The 18,208-nt window shown below is 43.2% G+C and overlaps 1 protein-coding gene across 1 annotated transcript in view; it reads left to right on the plus strand.

Moving 5' to 3' along the window:
- The window catches only part of MYH9 (myosin heavy chain 9), a 90,613-nt gene that overhangs the window by 15,816 nt on the left and 56,589 nt on the right, over positions 1 to 18,208 (plus strand). Inside the window, exons 2-3 of the mRNA XM_090043112.1 lie at positions 8,166 to 8,518; positions 15,133 to 15,289. Coding sequence (XP_089899238.1) covers positions 8,186 to 8,518; positions 15,133 to 15,289 — 490 coding nt within the window. The 5' untranslated portion in view covers positions 8,166 to 8,185. The remainder of the gene's footprint in view (positions 1 to 8,165; positions 8,519 to 15,132; positions 15,290 to 18,208) is intronic.

The raw sequence follows: 18,208 nt of genomic DNA on the forward strand, positions 1-18,208 counted from the left end.
TGGAACATACCAGCTCTTAGTTTTGACTTGCTTTTTGATTACAGAAAGGAAAAATAGAGCAATTCTTCTGTTGCAAAGAACTTGGAAAGGCCACAAGAGGTCAAAATGTTTTAAATATTGTGGGTTCCTATTTGAAATCTCGGAGTGTATCTTGTGAATTATGTTTGCACACCTAATAGTGCTAACATTGTGTTCACCCTTGAAAGAATCTTAAGGCACCCTGAGGTGTCATGGCACTCTAGCTGAGAATTACTGTATTTTATCATAGCAAATTTTGATATTTCAGGTTTTGCTGCAACCAACTGGTTCTCCAGTGGCAACCAGGACTTTATTGTCTCTCGTGGGCAGGGGCAACTCTTTGTGTATTGTTCCTTCTCTAGACATCTTGATGTATCCAATCCTGAGGCCTTTGTCTGGATTAATCCGTCATAGGGAGCTGAGGCTTTTCAATAACCTTGGGAAGGTGCACATTGGCAATAAGTTGCCATCACTGGTTGATAGTCACAAGTTATTCTTAAAGAGTTTTGCTACCTCAAACCCACCCTACCGTACGTTCTAGTTAGGTGGTGGTTGCTATGTAATTAAATTTCTTAAGTATAGCTATCTTTCTGTGATTTTTTTTTTTTTTTTTTTTTTTTTTAGTAAACCTATGCTCAATACATTTACTACTGCAAATAAGAAAAGAAATCATTCAGTTAGCAAAATTAAGCCAAAAAAATTAGGCTGCTTAGATCAGAGTCTGGAACAGGGCTTCTTGCCTGTGTGCACTGTTGATGTATGTCATTTCAGATCAACCAGACTCTCTTTTCAAGGTCAGATTGTTTAAACACTCCAAATAAGCAAATAATTCAGGTTTTCCATTGAGGAGGAGATTTTTAGCAGCGATCAGAGCTGTACTTTGGTTGACCAGTTACACTCCAGTTCTGCAGGGCAGAATTTTGTCTTGTCAACAAAACCTGGATTTTGTTCTTGTCAGACAGTCCTGAGCCAATGCACTTAGAACGCTGTTACAGCAGGATAGTTTGTAGGCTCATTCAAAAAAGGACAGGTGAGCCACTCCTCTTCAAATATTTGAACAGCTCTAATTGGTGCCATTCACGTTTTTTAAAGGGAGTCTGTGGATTTACACAGCTTGCTGCTCACCTTAAAAATTTTTAAAAAAGAGAAAAGAACTGCCACTCATTCTCCTTCTCTCCTTGATCCTTTTTCTGCAACACTAGCACAAAAGCCTCTAGACGCATCTTGTGTCAAGGATCATTTCCCGTGGAAATTAAAGATGAGCCTTTTTTTATCCAAGCAGCAAGACACTATTAAATTTAATAAAAGTAAGCTTCCAGAAAAATCACCTCTACATCTTCCTTTCCTCATGCGGACTACCAAGCATACATCTAAGTTCCGTCACAGTGAGCTGTTTCGGAGGGTACATTGTGTTTCTGTCCAAGTATTTTATATCCCCTATTACCCTAGCACCTCACAAGCAGAGGACCCTGTCAAGATAAAAATTATTGATAAGGACGTACTGTTCTGTGCCCTTGCAGTAATTCCTTTCCCCCAGAAATTGTCCTAAAACCTGTGGGACTGGCCTGTGATCCTCGGTTAGTGACGGCCTGCAAAGTTCAAACCAGCAAATTTCCTGGCTTAATACTATGTACTTGTATTTGTTTTATATGCTTCTCTTTCCAAGAAACACTTGAGGAGGAGAACAAAATAACTTTTAAAACAGGAGAACAAACAAGAGAACAAAACAAATTGAAAGGCAGCTAAAGTATACAGATAAAACGGCGATTCCCCAAAATAATATCCCAGCCTAGCTCTGTCGACTAAATGCCTGCCCAAATAGGAAGGTCTTGCAGCATTTTGGAAGGATGTCCAGGCTATTAATGGTCTAATCAGCATTCATTTGAGCCCTACGGTAAATCGGATGGTAAAACTCCTGCTGGTGTTCGCCCTTCTTGAGTATTTTTCACTTGGTTTCAGCATTTGTCTCCACCTAGATGGTTGCTGTTGATCAGTGTAGTTCAAGGCCATCTCATTGAGCAGTGGCTCAGTCCCAGAAATAACAGTTCTGTGGCTGCTGACAGAGTAAACATGGGGCTGAAGGGGAGGAGGGGGATGTGGAAATAATACAAATTGTTCTGGAAAATTAAATTGCAAACAGGATTGCTCCTATTCTTTTAAGAGTCTCAAAACAGTCCCTAATACTGAAAGCTAAAGGAAGCATGTTCAGCGAAGGGGCACATATTAGATTGTTTTTTCAGGTCGCCAAAGGTGCTTTGAGCAATCTTATGGGCACTTAGCAGCCACCCTGGAGGAAAGAGATGTGGGAAGGAGAACCTTTTAATTCATGAGCCACAGTGCTGTACATGTGCAGCAAGACTAAAGCCAGTTAAAGGCTGTGTTGTTTTTTTTTTTTCTTTGGGGCAATTTGAGGCACGTATGCATGCTTCCTCCTGGCTCTGTAGGGGATAGCTAATGTCTTAACTGAAAACCAATGTTTAGTTCATTCATCACAGAAGAATCTGGAGAGAAAGATGGACATCAGGGGTTCTCAAACTTTTTTTTTTTTTTTTGGTAAAGTTTGGACAACATATTAATAAATATCTTGTGGGCGCCTCCCTTCTATTCCATGACTCTGCAGACCACTTCCCTTTCCTCTACAACAGCATGACATCCTTGTGGTAATTATACAGTTACTTATATGGGAAAGGCATGTGTTCAGCTTTTGTTTTTTGTTTTTTGTTTTTTTTTTTCCCTCAATGGAATTTGGCACCTGGGTAAGAGAAAGGAAGCAACGTTTGACCAGTCAGCTCTCCAGACTACCATGGGCTGCAGTCTGGGAACAACTGGGTTAAGAGATGCGTAACATTCCATTTCCTTGTGCATCATTTGTGAAAACAATACTAGGAAGGAGACTTCTAAATGCTGAAAAGAGGATGATCCTGACACATTTTACCTTTCCTATAAGATGATGTTGCAGCAAGAAGAATGATGGCAATTATCCCAGGACTCGTGTAAAGATAAATATCCACGTGTTGCATCATCTTTTATACTCAAAATATAAACCATTGAGCAAACAAACTACTTCCAAATTTGGTCCAGCTTCCAGTTGGTGCATTTCCCACAACCTGGGGTTACCTGCTCAGCGCACATATTGATTTTTTTTTTTCTCTCGGTTTCTAAACATGATGTAAATTCTGCATGCACTTACCACATGAACTTCAATAGCAAATAGGATTTGAGGCAAGTGAAATCAATGTTTGGCCATAAGTGTCGCAGTAGTTGTGCTTCTAAATTTCAAATCTTATTTGCTTAGCTGTGTATGAGGGTTTGGCATTTAGCTCACTGAATGCTTCAGCATTACCAGCTTTAAAATGTAGCTAGGTATCACATCTCTCACTGAACTGGGCTCTTCCATGGCATTGTTCTTGCAGTGACTCCCCCCTCCCCCTGACTCATTAGCTGCTTCAGTGCAAAAGGCTGCTGAATAACCCTAGCAGCAGGAGCATCTGCATTATTTTGATAGATGCTAAATTCATCATGGGGGGGCGGGGGGCAGCAAGAAATAGGGGATACAATGTTTACCAGGGTGCCCACTGGGGGAACTAGAAATAATGGCCACAAACTGGAAGAGAGAAAATTCAGATTGGACATCAGGAAACAATTCTTTACAGTGAGGGTTGCCAAAATATGGAATACACTTCCAAGGGAGGTGGTGCTGTCTCCTTCCTTGGAGGTATTTAAAAGGAGATTGACTCTAGCCAGGTGTATATCCATCTGACCCCACCACTCGTTCCCACCCAGGGCAGGGAGTCGGACTCAATGATATAATAGGTCCCTTCCAATCCTAACAGCTGTGAAGCCCCAGGTGAAGGGAACATCTTGGAGCACATCAATAGTGGGCTGAAACAACAAACTAGATTGTCCTTTATGCTGCTTACAGATGGTTTTGAAGGCTATCCTAAAATATGAGGTACAGACAACATTGATCCCTGCAATGATTTTAGCAGCAGCACAGGAACACCTTTGTTTCTGCTTTGGGTTTCCGATTTAGCTTCTGTATTGCACAAAAGATAGGGCTCTTTTAGTGGGCCCAATTCTTTAACTACCCCTGAAAACAAGAGAAAGCAGTCATCCTGGAATGACCTCAGTTACTAGAGAGGGAGGTGGGATGGGTAAGACTGGAAGTATACCATAATACCTCCTGGCCCATAACTCCAGGCAGCTATCATAACCATCTTGTGTGTGACAAGCTTTTCTTGCCCTTACTGCCTGATGAGTTCAGTGCTCCTGTGTATGATGTACAGAAGAAAAAGAGTCGCTGAAGGAAGGGGTTGGAGCAGTCTCCTTGCTGTGCCTGCCTTCACATCCTATGAAAGGGTCTGTGCTGTAGGGAGAGTGTGTCTTGGAAACTCCCTGTGGTCTCATTTATTTCCTAGTCAAAAAGTGTTCATCTTTACCCCTGGCCCTGGTCTTGAAGGGGGAATGAATCTCCAAGCTGTAGAAAGGGAGTCAGGAATATGTATTTCAGGCTGTAGGTGAAGCTCCTTGGATTATGCTGGTTACTTTCAGTTTCATCATTTCCTGAAGAATCCTAATTTAGTTCAAGTGCACAGCCCTTGATGTGTCCTGCTTGATTATAGCCAAAAAAGGCAACTCTTTGGAGTAGCATTTACAGGAAACTCTGTAATGGAGGGTAGAGTACAGCTGTTGCCTTGCCAAACCTGATGCAAGCATGAGCACAATGAACACTCAAGTTCCCTTTTTTCTTTGCTTGAACCCCTTGGTTTGCTTAGGACCTGCAGCAAATATCCACAGCTGTCTGAGGTTCTCAGGACTTCTGGCTGAATCACCAGTCTGTTCTTCAACTTCTTTTGTAGTCTCTGAGACCACTTGTCTTGGAGTGTGGTCTGGTGCTATAAGTGTCTGACAGCAGGATGAAAGAGGCCCGCGTTTCGGTGATGATCTCATCTATAGGCATGTGCTGGCCAGCCAGCGTGAGATTGCCAAAGCTGTTACTCAGCTTTGCATCTGGCCAGTGGTAGGTAGTTTCTTTGGTGCTTTGCTGAAGAAATCGGGCCTAAAATATTACCAGATTGCAAAGACCCTGCTTGTGATTCTACAGTCTCTATTTTTCTTAGAGCAAGATAGTTTTTAATTCCCTGTAGAGGTGCGCTAAAACATCAGTTGCCTATTGGATTAGCACTGATAAAAGGGAAATGTACATTATCAACTATCGGGTTTTTTGGGGGCTGTTGTAGCTGATTTAACGTTCTCTGATAATTATGCCTTCTGGCCAGGTCCCCCTGACACCTGGATTCTCTCCTGTGAGTTGGGGTGACCCTGCATACACCCCCATCCTGTCACCGGCAGGCTGGGCTGGAGCAGAGCAGCTGCTGCGGTGTCCCACGTGCTGGCACGGACTGGGCTGGGGCCAGGGCGGGCACTGTAAAAGGTACTGAATGCTGCAGACGTGACTGGGATGAGGAAGGGCTGGTAGAGCTGAGCTGTCCAGCCCAGCATGACTCAATCCACAGTTAATATTGGTTATTGGATTGGTATCAGTGAATATGGCTGGTTAATAATCAGCTATGGGTATCCACCAAGAACATCTTTATTGGTGCACTCCTAACTCCTTGCATTTTTGGCTTGAATAAACTTGACCTCAGTTTAACTCGTTCCATGTATTTTGAACGCCAGAATTTGGAAACCAGGTTGAATCCTTTGTTGCCTAATGTCTGTGATTTGACCCAGTTTTTCATTAATAGCAGTTCCCTGGTAGTACTAGTGTTCTTGGTTGCAAGGATAGGCTGAAAGGTTGAGTCCCAGCTGTGTGTGTTGTCCTCTCCTCGGATTTGTTTGTCAGGCAAGAGTACTGCAAAACTTTCTGCTTTTTTGAATTCCCACTATTGATGTGAGCAGGCAAATGTAAATGCTTGGAGTCCTCCCCAACAGTGACGTGTAAGAAGTGACTATTATCTTGCTCCCTCTGCTGTTAGTTCTAGTTTGTGGCCTCTCCAGAACAAGAGCAGCAAGTTGGGATGTCTGCTTCACTTCACTAGTTCTAGGAAATTCAATTGGACTGAGCTCTGTGTCTTTTACCAGCATCTCTTGGCCCAGATCATAGTGGGTGTTTTATAGCATGAGCTTGTAGCTCTCAAACTGTGGAGCATTACTGAAACCAGATCCTTCAGGGGGCTGAGCCTACTGGAATACAGATCTTTACCTTTTTTTAAAATGTGAAAATACACGGATGGAGAAGTGCTTCTGCACTATAGGGAATTGCCATCTTGGTCACTGGGGTGGGAGGCATCAGCATCTTCATGTATTTGGGGCTAAAGTGTTAGATTTCTGGCTAGCAAGCTGCTTGGAGTAGATGTGATGTCTTTTATTAGACCAACTGAGTGGTTGGAAAGAAATGCTTGGCAAACTTTTGGGCACAAGCACCCTTCTTCAGGCATAAGGAGTCTGCTCTTCTGAGATCTTCAGCAAGGTCTGAGATGTACTTTAGTTCCAAGTCCAAGTGATGCTGTTACTTGTGAAGTTGACCTTTTTTTTTTTTTCCAACAGCAGTGAAAACTCCCCTCTGCACTGCAGAGCAGAAATGAGTTCAGGATTTAGTACAAAGTTTAGTACAGCTAACCGTTTGTATGTATGTGGGGAAGTTTTAACCAGTGAGTGGGTTGAGCCTAAGTATCCAGCTTTGGTCAGAGCTGACATTTTTCCAGACCTCACTAGCTACTGCATGTGTTTGCTAACACAGAGATGCAACGCTTTTTGTTGATCCTGGTTCACTTTTGGGGTTAGGGGCTTTACTGCAGAAGCTATTCAACACCTTTTGTTTCCCTGGGGAAATTGCTGCGCTAGTACTTTTGACTATTTGGCTTTGCAGATTTGTTCATATACCAGATGCGAACAAGTGTTTAGAAGCTGTCTACAAGGAAAACCAGAGTGACTGCATTTGCTGACAGGCTCCTGCTGCGTGCATGGTCCATGCATGTATTCTTCTCCCTCCCTTTCTTCTTCCTTCTTGCTTGATGAACAAAGTGTTATTGAACTTGTACAAAATCAAAATCTGAGTTAAGGGCCTCTTAAATGACTGTGTTGGTGGCCAGAATCCTGGAGGATAATGCTGTTGTGAAGTTAGTTCCTTTTTTTTGGCCAATGAGCCTAGATGTATACCGTTTATTTGGGTAAATGATAGGCAGCACTAGAATTGTTTCAGAAAACCCAATTTATGAACTAGAATGTCTTTGGCAGAAACGCACCTGATGCTTCATCAAAATCAGAACCATTAAATCCAAACTGCCTTCCTTAGAAATCCCCCAGTTATTTCCTGATGCAGTTTTCAGTAACTTCTCCGTTGCTGGACCACAGCTCTGTAACTGTGTTCATAAAGATGTATCATGTTTTTATAGCAATCATATTTTTGATGCTGCTTAAATAGAGGGTTTCTGCATTTGGAACCAGTGTCTCTGAGGGCTTTCCTTCTGAAGATGATATGAGTACAAACTGAGGTAAAGCCAGACCTCTGGGCTCAGCGTCACCCCATATCTGGCTAAGGGAATATCAAGTGCAGGTGTTAACCAGGCTATTAAATTGATCTTGGAATAGTCTGGAAACAAAGTGCCACTTGCGTGTCAGCTTAGGTAGTACGTGGCATTTGTAACGAGTCAGGATATTTGTAGTCTAACGTACCTTCAGTGACCTCGGAAATTGCACAAAGATTTTGGAGTGGAGGTGAAAGAGAGGAAAGAGCAAAAAGGGGTTTTAAAACACTTTAGAGTTATGCACACAGTTTAGTGTTTGGTGATATCAGCTTAGAAATCCAATCTTACTTCAAATTTATTGTACTAGCTACCTGATACTTACAGCTCTTGGTGCTGTGGTGGAAACACCTGGCACCTGTAGCCTTGACTCCAGTTGGTGACTTTCTGTTTTCTAACAAATAATAGTTTTTAAATGCTTAGTGCTTTCATTGTTTCAAGTGTACATTTCTGTACATTTCTTCCTGTCATCTTGTCTGAAAAGCTTGATGAGATGCCTGAGATTGTAGATGAAAAATTAAAGTGGGGGAAGGCCAGGAACTCAAGGAAGGTTCTTAGCAAGTGCTTACTTTATCTCTAAGGCTTGAGTTTTAAAAACAATTGTTGTTGCTGTTTTTACAGGTCCTTCGATATAAACCATCATGGCTCAGAGAGATGTTGATAAGTATCTTTATGTGGACAAAAACCTCATTAATAACCCCCTGGCTCAGGCTGACTGGGCTGCCAAGAAGCTGGTATGGGTCCCATCGGAGAAGAATGGGTTCGAGGCAGCCAGCGTTAAGGAGGAAGCAGGCGATGAGGCCATAGTGGAGCTGGCTGAGAACGGGAAGAAAATAAAAGTAAACAAGGATGACATCCAGAAAATGAACCCACCAAAGTTCTCCAAAGTGGAAGATATGGCAGAGCTGACTTGCCTGAATGAGGCCTCTGTACTGCACAACTTGAAGGAGAGATACTACTCAGGGCTCATCTATGTAAGTAAACAGTCTTTTTTTTTTTTTTTTTTTCCTTTGAGCTCAGACAAATGGCATAAGTGCTGAAGCCAACTCCAACATATACACACATTGATGCTAAGCTGTCCTGTGGAAAACCTTTGTTGCTTCTGTCTCTCAATGCTCAGGACTTTCTCCCTCAACTAAGCCAATCCCTGTAGTTAGAGTGAAGCCTTCAAAGAATGCTGTGGGGAGATGTTTGGTTTTTTGGCATTTGGATGTCTTTGTTTGGAGAACATGTTTTGAATACCATTAACTCGCTTTTGGCTAAAAAAGAAGAGACACTGAAAAGCAGTAAACAGGAAGCCTGATCCAAACTGAGCTAAACAAGAACAAAACCCAGTCATGTATACCTAACATCTGGCTTCCTTTTTCCCACGTCTGGAACCTCAATGGGAGGGAGCATAGTGCCAGGCTGGAGTTTTAATCTCTGTCTGAGATTCAGACTTTCAGAATGTGTGTCCTAATCTCTAGTACCAAATGCCCTTTGTCTACATGTATCTGTAATGAAATCTATGTAACTGGCAGGTTCTCTTCCCATTCTCCACCCCACCCCACCCCCATCCCCCCAAAAAAGAAATGGAGAAGAACAGCACAATGCTGTCATTGGCCTGCTTCCCTGGAAATGGCAAAGGTATCTGTACATAATCTGGAGTCATAAAGTATAAGGGTTGGTCTTACATGGACATCTGTTTGTGCACTAAAGCTGCTCTGTGCCTTTTGGATAGGGCAGGATAGAAATCTCACTTAAATTGGAGAAGAAAGATTTGGAATCTATACTGATTCTGCAGTTGCTGTTCAGACTGCTCTGCATTTAACAAGCAGATGGTATGCAAGGTTTGATCCTTGACAGCCTCAGCTTTAACAGAGACTTCTGGGGACATAAAATGATTTTGTCTCTACACTAATGTAGCAGTTCAATGCAGTGACTGCTTTTGAAGAGACGGATTCCGATTTTTGTTTGGCTCCAAACTAGTTCCTGTTTGCCATTGTAGAATTACAGCACCGGTGGTCAGGGCTGGCAACAGAGGAGGCATTTACTGGCAAATCCTGGCATTCAGTATCTCTTAGAAGCACAAAGTGGATTCTTTAGTGTTCTGTGTGCACACCTCTCTTCACCTCCCCCTCATTGTAGTCCTGGAAGAAAATCAACCTAGATCTTCTATAGTTCCAAGAATGCAGAAAAAACACATTTGCCGTTTTCTTTTCCACAACATCCTTCTCCATTTATTTCCCTTATCTGACATCTCCAAATGTCAGGAGTCTGGCTCTGACAATATCCTTCTGATAGGATAATTTAGATGCCTGCTGCCTAATTACCCAGAGAAAAATACCCCCTTCAATAGCCAGTTTCTGTGAAAGGGCATAAACTAGATTGGCAGCCCCAGTGGAGATGAAGGTCCCATCCTGGATAGCACATGGCAGGAGCTCACTCAGGCTGTGTCTCTAGAATCAGCTCTTTCCTGGCTGATTCTGTGGCCACTTATGACCCTCCAGGAAAATAAGGCAGGCAAGCACCTGCTACAGAATGGGTGTGGTTTTTTTGTAAGGGGGAGTACCTTGAAGTGCAGCCTTCACGTTAAACCTCTCTGCTAACTCCATGACCTGTCCCTGGTGTGGGGGGACCTGAGGGAGGTGATAGATTGGACCTCTTGCACTGGGTCTTTCTGGGTTACAGAATAATTCTGTTGTTGGTTTTTGTATGTAACCCCTGCTGCCTCCATCCCTTTACACCCTCACACTTGGGGTTGGAGGTACTTTGTACTGCTGAGCAATGAGTGTGTATATGTGTGTGTGTGTGTGTGTGTGTGTGTGTAATGTTTTCCCCTCTTCCTCCTTCCTTATAAAGTCACCAGATAATGTTTAAAATAGATCTTACATCTTCTAGATAAATTATTTGGAATAGGAAGCCATTATCAGGATCTGCAGCTAATGGTAGGAAGTGTGTTTTAAACAAGGATGGGAAATATATCCCATCATATGCTTTATGATGGCTATTTCACAGGTCTTGTGAGATGTCCTTTCTGTTTCAGAGAGTTAGCCCTGTGATCCATGAGTGTAATAAACGGGGGGTGGGTGGAATAACTCGTTTAAAAATGGGTAGAAGAAGGAAACCCAACCTAGCAACGTGCTGTTTTGAGAGAGATGGTCCTGCCAGTCTGGCCCAAAACAGGACTCTGCTCACTTATGAAGTGAGCTGACCAGACAGGCCAGCAATTCTCCTCAGTCATGAGATTAGGATGAAGGGCTAAAACCCTTTCAGTTGCACTGGACAGTAGCTGGGCACTAATTCTAGAGAGGAAGAGAATAACGGCAAACTACCTCTGGTATGAAGTTGTCTGGAAAGGTCATAAACACAACTCAGCTTTGTTCTTGGCTCCTCTTTCTCTTTCATGCTGGTAGGGCTCTCTTTCTGAGATGCATGGAGGGTGTTTCTCCCTATCCTTCCTGTGAAGGGGGTTGGGAAAGCTTGAGGCTAGGCTTGCAGCAGGAATCAGATGTTTGAGCAGGGAGTGGCAGACGGGTCAGGAACTTAACTGCAAATCAGTGTCGCACACTGAAGAGTGCTTACAGCAGGCTGATAGACTGTGATGGTTAAACTAGCTGCCTTCCATCTCTGAACTGAGCTTTGCTTTGCTTTAACCCTTCCCCCATACTTTAAACATTTTCTCTAGCTCATCTAGCTTATCCTTCTTGTGCCTTCTAGGTTCAGAGCAGAACACCAATCCTAGCACCTTTTGTCCGTTCCAGTTCAGCAGACACGTTAGCAGTGCTGACAGACCTTGGGGAAAATCTGTTCCTTCCCAATTTGTTCTTTCTGGAGTCAAATATGCGTGATCTACTCCTGTTAGCCCTGCAGAGAGAATTTACTACTGAAAATGGAACCAGATTCACATCTGCCCTGTGCATCAGTTGAAAACATTGGTCAAGTTTAATTTCAGAATTGCAATAAGAGGCAGTGCTGTAAGAAACAAGGTTCAATTGATGGGCATGCATTGGGGAGAATCTGTTTGGTCTGTCACCTTGGTTTGCTAACCACTCAAGTCAAAAGACTTGGGCTCAGTTCCTGTATTAAAATGTGTGCAAGAAACTGGGTGTGACCCTTGTTATCCTCAAAAGGGCTGGCAGCCTCTTTGGGGCATAGATGAGACTGGAATAGGGGAGCAAGTGAGATCACTGTGTTGGGACTGCTGAGCGGCACAGCTCTCCCAATGCACTTAATTTTTGAAGAGGCAAGGAGCAGGCACAGTGGAACTAGATCTCTTCTGTGAATGCAGATATGTAAAGGATAAAATTAACCTCACCCTTGCATGCACCTCTTTGTCTCAGTTTGACTGTTCTGCCAGCAAGGCAATATTTAGGTATTGGGAGGGGAGGGGGAAGGAAGTAGCTTGTTCTTTGCTTCCGTGGTTTGATAGTCTAAATGTTCTTGTTTCAAACTGCTGCTGTCCCTGTACTGCTGACTGCTTCTCTCCAGCTGGAGATCTTTAGGCTATTCTTGCTTGGAAAAAAGAGACAGGGCTATTTCATCAGGGAACACTGCACTATAAGAAGCTGTATGAATGCAGCTTCAACTAGCTTTTAATTTCAGCGCTGAATCTTCCAACATTACTTGCTTTTTCTTCCACTTGCCCCCTCTCACCTGAAAGAAAGTTACATTTCTTCTTCCTTGACTTATTAGCATCTTTACAACATGGCAAGGAAGTGTGTGGAAACATGCTGTTCTCCTTATTGGTAGTGACTAAACAGGACATATCCTCTTCTGGCTTATTTCTGCTTGCACTATGCACATAGCTGCCATAGTGGCTTTGAGCAAAAATGGATATGAACAAAAGAAACAGCAACAAAACTTCTGGCCTAAAGCATCTTCTTTAAGATCTCCAGCAAAAATTACCTGTCCCTTCGCAGTTCCAATGTCAACACATACCTATGTCTGATTGTAAGGAGGGTGGTGGCAGGGATGGTGAAACAATGCTCCACTACGGCTGCTCTTGTATCTAAGTTGTACCAGTGTGGTCAAAGCTCAGTCTGCTCTCTGATGTGTCAGATGTGGTGGAAGAACCAAGGGCAGCGTCTGCTGGGTTTAGTGTGGTAGAGCTAAATCGGCTCAAGAAAACTTAACAAACCACTGTCATAAGTCTATGTTTTCAAGTCTGGCAGTGTTATCCAGCAATAGCAGTGTCACTTAATACCTGTTCTGCTTTAATAGGCCAGTGCTAAGGAGCTAGCTTTACCTACCTCATGTAAGTTCTCATAGATTCGTAGATGCATAGATGTTAGGGGCTGAAAGGTACCTCAGAAGATCATTGAGTGATGTTTCAGCTGCTTTTGTACATTATTTAAAGAGTAGCTTCCTGGTCTTAATTCTGAAGTCACTTCTTACAGAGAAAAAACTTTTGGCCATATTTTCTTCTGAGGTCTGACTAGAACAAAGGTGTACATATCCACATGCAGATAGCCATAGTCAACACACAGTGTGCATATCTGAACTCCTTCCCTTCAACTGTCACACACGTAGATGGGCTAGTTCTTTCAAAGGGAAAGCAATGCTCAAAGAACTGGAGGTAGGACTATAAATAATGGGACAATACTGTTTCCACCATTCTCATCACCAGGGGTTTTGTCTTTTATTTGGCCAAAGAAGTTAAGATGTGTTAAGATGCAACCTGTGCTCAGGAGGGAAAACTCTTTAGTACTACAAAACATTTTTCCTTGAGCAGCTCAGGGAAGAGGTGACAGTGTAAAGTGCCAGATGTACTCCACTTGAGTAGTACAGCAGACTGCAGATTTTACTGGCAGATGTTTGAAACATCTGGAGTAAAACAGCCCTCTCTCTACAAGAAACTCTTTATGTGGGCTGTCACCTTAACAGGGGTTATGGGTAGCTATGAGCCCTGGGAGTAAAGCTTGGATTTTTAGAACTTCCAAAAATAGTTTTCCTTGTGACTCAAAAATCCCCTTTCCAAATTAAAGACGTCTCTTGAGACCTGGATACTGGCAACAGTGGAACATATTTCCTTTGCCTCCTGTCTCATGTTTGCAGCAAAAGCATCTTGACAACTGTCAATGTTGTAGAAGTCTGCAGAGTTAAAAAGCCAAGGAAGCCAAATTCACAAGTTTTGAGTTTGGCACCATGGTTGTGGATTCATGATTCTTTTACATGAGGCAAAAAAAATAGGGAAAGCATGTCATGATCCTTGAGGGTGGAGAAATCGGGGATGGGGTGGGGGGATGGGACATAAACCCCCCCACATGGAATCTAAAGCTCTTATATATGATCAGTTCAAATCTGAGTTGGATTTGTGACTTCTTAGCTTTGAATGCCTTTCCAGCCAGGCATTTTTTCTGCATGTGAAATGAAGTACACTAGCAACTCAGTTTGCTTATACAAGCAGACTTCAGCTGACTCTGGCTCAGGGTCTTGTCCTGAGTGAAAGGATAAGAAGAGAGAAGCAACTAAATGATGACTTAGTACAGTGGGTACCAGCCTTTTTGGCAGGCATGCCACAAATTTACCTGGTATCCTCCCTGAGCGCCACTCCGATCCACTTCACATGTCTAGCCTGCTGCTCTGTTTTCTGCTTCCTGTCCCACCTGCTGCTATGCTGCCTGTCCCCTCCCCAATTTGCCATATGCCACATAGGCTGCCTGTGCCATTTGTGGCATGCATGCCTGGCTTAAGAGATGTCTCTTCTGTAGATTCAGGAGAGACCCACCTTCTGTTCCCCATCTGAAGAGTACAGTATGTCAACTTAAAGCAAAATTAAACAGAGGAGGAAAATAGCTGACTGCAAATAAGTATTGGTGACTCTCCTACAGGTAACACCACAGGGAATAAGCAACTTTAGAATATCTTAAAGCCACAGGGGCATGTCTACGGGACATGGGTTTCTGGTGGTATGACGCACTCTTTTCACTTAGCAGAAATGGTTCCACTTAAGAACTGATTCATTTGGGCAGCTGGACCTTGTGCATGGATGAAGTGGCTTTCAGGAGGTTAAGAAGAAATGCAGACCTCCTCAGTGCTTTTCATGTACCACATTGCTGCTTTAGCTCATTGTATTTCTGGAAATGGAAATATCCACTTGTTCCCTTGTGTAACTTCTCACCGGCGTCTCAATTATACTCTGGACAAATTTATAGTAACTAGGCTTTACATGAGCTATCGCACAGTAAAACAGATGCTGCCAAGCTTCTGGGAGGTGGGCATCTGTTTTCTGCAGTGAAATGTAGACTTTGTGTAAACTACAGATCTCTGTGAATGCAGGGGAATTGGATTTCTCTGGCTAACTGCAGGGCCTATGGAATAAGTTAGTAATAAATTAGTTGCGTAGATACCACTGAATACTTAGCAAGGTGTCTTGGAGAGAGGTCTTGCACCATCTTGGCAAATTTGCTTTTGGCCATTATTGCCAAACTGTTCAAGTATTTGGCTTGTGCTTTTTTTGTTGTTGTTGTTGTTGTTGTTTTTTGGGGGTTCTTTTTCTCCATCTCTTGCTGTCCCAAAACAGCACCTTGAAGCCTGACTAGCTTCAGACGTGAAACCTCATATCTCTAGAAGACTAATTTGTTGTTCTGATGTGTCTCTCTTGCAGACCTACTCAGGCCTGTTTTGTGTGGTTATAAATCCCTACAAGAACCTGCCCATATACTCAGAAGAGATTGTGGATATGTACAAAGGCAAAAAGCGGCACGAGATGCCTCCTCATATCTATGCTATCACAGACACTGCCTACAGGAGTATGATGCAAGGTGAGTGCTGGCTGCTGGGGCAAGGGTTGTGAAGTCTGTGATGTTCAAAGGTGCTCCACACAAAAAAATCAAAATTCTTTCAGTTTTGTGAGAAGGAATCACTATCCCAATGCAACTTCCTGATCATCACCCCTTGGAAGGGGAAGTATGTAGGGTCAGGAGAGATTGGGGTGGGGGGAAACCATTAATAGTAAGTCATTGAAATCCAGTCAGAAGAACGAGCCTTGTTTTTTTTGTGACCAGCCATAATAGACTTTAACCCTCTGACACAGGTTATTATAACCTGAGGTTTTATTGAGAACCGTTGAGCAGTTTTTCCCTCGCTGAGGGTTAAAAATGATTGATTTGCTAGTTAATGCAGCCTATTATATATATCATGTTTTCATAGATTAAAAAGTCAAACTCTTTTTTTTTTTGGCTAGTTTGCTGCATATGTGTATCAGGCATAAAGAACTGTATATGATTTTTTGGCGCTAAAGCAAAAGGAAGTACAACTCTTCAGTTAATGCATACCTTGGTGTTATTTTGGACCCCTTGTATGGAGCCCTGCAGTCATCTGTTTAAAGAATGGAAGCCTTTGGTTGGGACACCTGTAAAATGCATGTGTGTATAGGAGTGAATTCTGTACTTTTTCCTGTTTTGGTATGTAGGATATGTGTGCAGAACTAGGCACTCTTTGTAGCAGTCCTAAGGGAGACTGAGTATGACTGTCTGAAATAGTAATAAACTGGAGCACAACTAGGTGGAGGATTGAAGCTGAGACACTTCCATCTTCATGGAAATAGTTCAACATTTAACATTTAAAAAACAAACAAACCACAGTCTTGGTAACTTCACCTGCTTTCCACACCCTCTTTTGAAGAATGACCAGAGGAAATTCAGTTTCCAATCAGTGAGATGACATTGGCCGATGACCTCCCAGTCTCCCTTAACTCCTGAACCATTCAAACTTCTTAGTATATTGTGCTACAGTAGGGATTGCAAGGGAACAGAAAGATCACTGCTTCCCTGGGGCCTAGATCAGTGAGCCTGAGCAGTTCCCGTAGGCAGGAAGAGGAATGCTGATGAAGGCTGCTTAGGATATAGCTCTGCAGGATACTTAATGTGGTGGATAAAGGAAGGTGAAGTGGAAAATTGCTTTCCGGAGATTTGGCCAGGTCCCAGAGGGATGTAGGCAGGATGGCAGACTTGCAGGAGTAGAGAGGTAACTTGTTTAAAGGCATACTTTCCTACTGAGAATTACCTGAGAGGTTTCCTGCGTGTTGCTCTGTGAAGATACTTTGCTTCATTCTGAGCAACTCCCTGGGAACTTGCCCTCTGTGGAACCTCCTTTCCTCTTTAAACAAAGGAATCTCGGTGTCTGCTCAAGTGACCAGGGCAGATGTACCTTCTGCACAATACACAGCAGTACAGCTGCTCATAAACGTCTTATCTCCAATTCACTTCCTCTATTGCTTCCTTCTTTCCCGTCTGCCCCTTGTCAGCCAGAGCAGGAATGTGTATTTTTCTTTAAACAAACCACTGTCACCAACTTCTTCCTAGTAGAGTCGCTGGTTTGTTGGAAGAAACATATCTTCTGTGCAGCAGCTTAGGCAATTCCTCTGCTATTCTCACGGGATTTCTGGAAAACAAGAGGCTTCCTTTTGTTTAGGACTACCACTCAAGCCACTTGAAGTATCTCCAGGAAGCATCCTGTATGGCGTCATTGCCAGATGTACTACCTGGTGCTGAGGACACTAGCAGGATGTTGGTAGTTTTAAATGCCTTAAGAGTGAACGGTGAACTTCCCTTGTGTGTTGAGGTAGTTCAGAACCACTTAACTGATCACTGATCCATCTCCTTCAGCTTTCTACAGTCTTTTTTTTTTTTTTTTAATCATGTACAGTGTTACAGAACCCAGAAATCCCAGTTCCATTTTTTTTCCTCTTCACAAAACTGAAGGATGGAAGTCCAGCCTCTGTTTTCCCAGCACTTACTTTCTTTTGAACTCTCTGTATTTTATTCCCTGCAGTATGGGAAGAAGTAGCAGGTGGAAGAATAAAGAGGATTGACTAGAATCCTATCCCCCTTCAAACTGTTCTTAACCTTTACCCTGCTCTCATAAAACATCACCTACACCTGACATGCTCTGAGCATGGTTTCTGAGCCACAAGTGACTCTTCAGGTTACCACCTGCAGCTCTGCAGAAACTGCTTCCAGAATGTTGTGGGTTCTTTTTCATCAGTGGTTGCATTGTGTATGTCTTTCTTGCAGTTGTAAGTAATGCGGCACGTGTGCAATCTATTTCTGTTAATTGCCCTACAAGTACTGTGTAGTGCAGGGCTGGGCAAAATGCTGCTTGCGGGCCAGATGCAGCCTACCAGGCCATTCTATCCAGCCCGTGGGGCCCCTAAAAAATTTAGAAAATTAATACTTATCTACCCCTGGCTGCCTGTCATGCAGCCCTTGATGGCTTGCCAAAACTCAGTAAGCGGCTCTCCACCCAAAATAATTGCACGCCCCTGCATTTGGGGGGAGAGGGAGGATGGTGGTTGTTTCCTTTTGCACTGAAGTGTGTTTGCCCTCCCACACATGTTGTGGTTCTCTGGTTAAGACTGCTCATTTATTTCATGGGCTGATGAGAACTGAACTATACAGTGAATAGCAGCCTTGCCTGTCTGGTTGATTTGCCACAGGTTCCTTTGCTCAGGCTGAAACGGCTAGTTGTCCAGTTTCATTTGAGCACTTGCTGGACTATGAGATCATTCCCAGTTGGCAGTTTGGTTAGGCTGCTGTGATCACACTGTTTGAGAAGGTTTTGCAGGGGGATCTCAGTGTGGGCTTTGTCTTTTACAAAGTGGCAGAGTTGCTTTAAAGCAGGTATCTAATTCACCATACCAAATGGCAGGAACCCTAAAGCGTTGGGGTAGCTTTATGGCT

Source organism: Crocodylus siamensis, chromosome 4, assembly GCF_052110815.1.
Source record: "Crocodylus siamensis isolate JL-2025a chromosome 4, ASM5211081v1, whole genome shotgun sequence".
Taxonomy (NCBI): domain Eukaryota; kingdom Metazoa; phylum Chordata; order Crocodylia; family Crocodylidae; genus Crocodylus; species Crocodylus siamensis.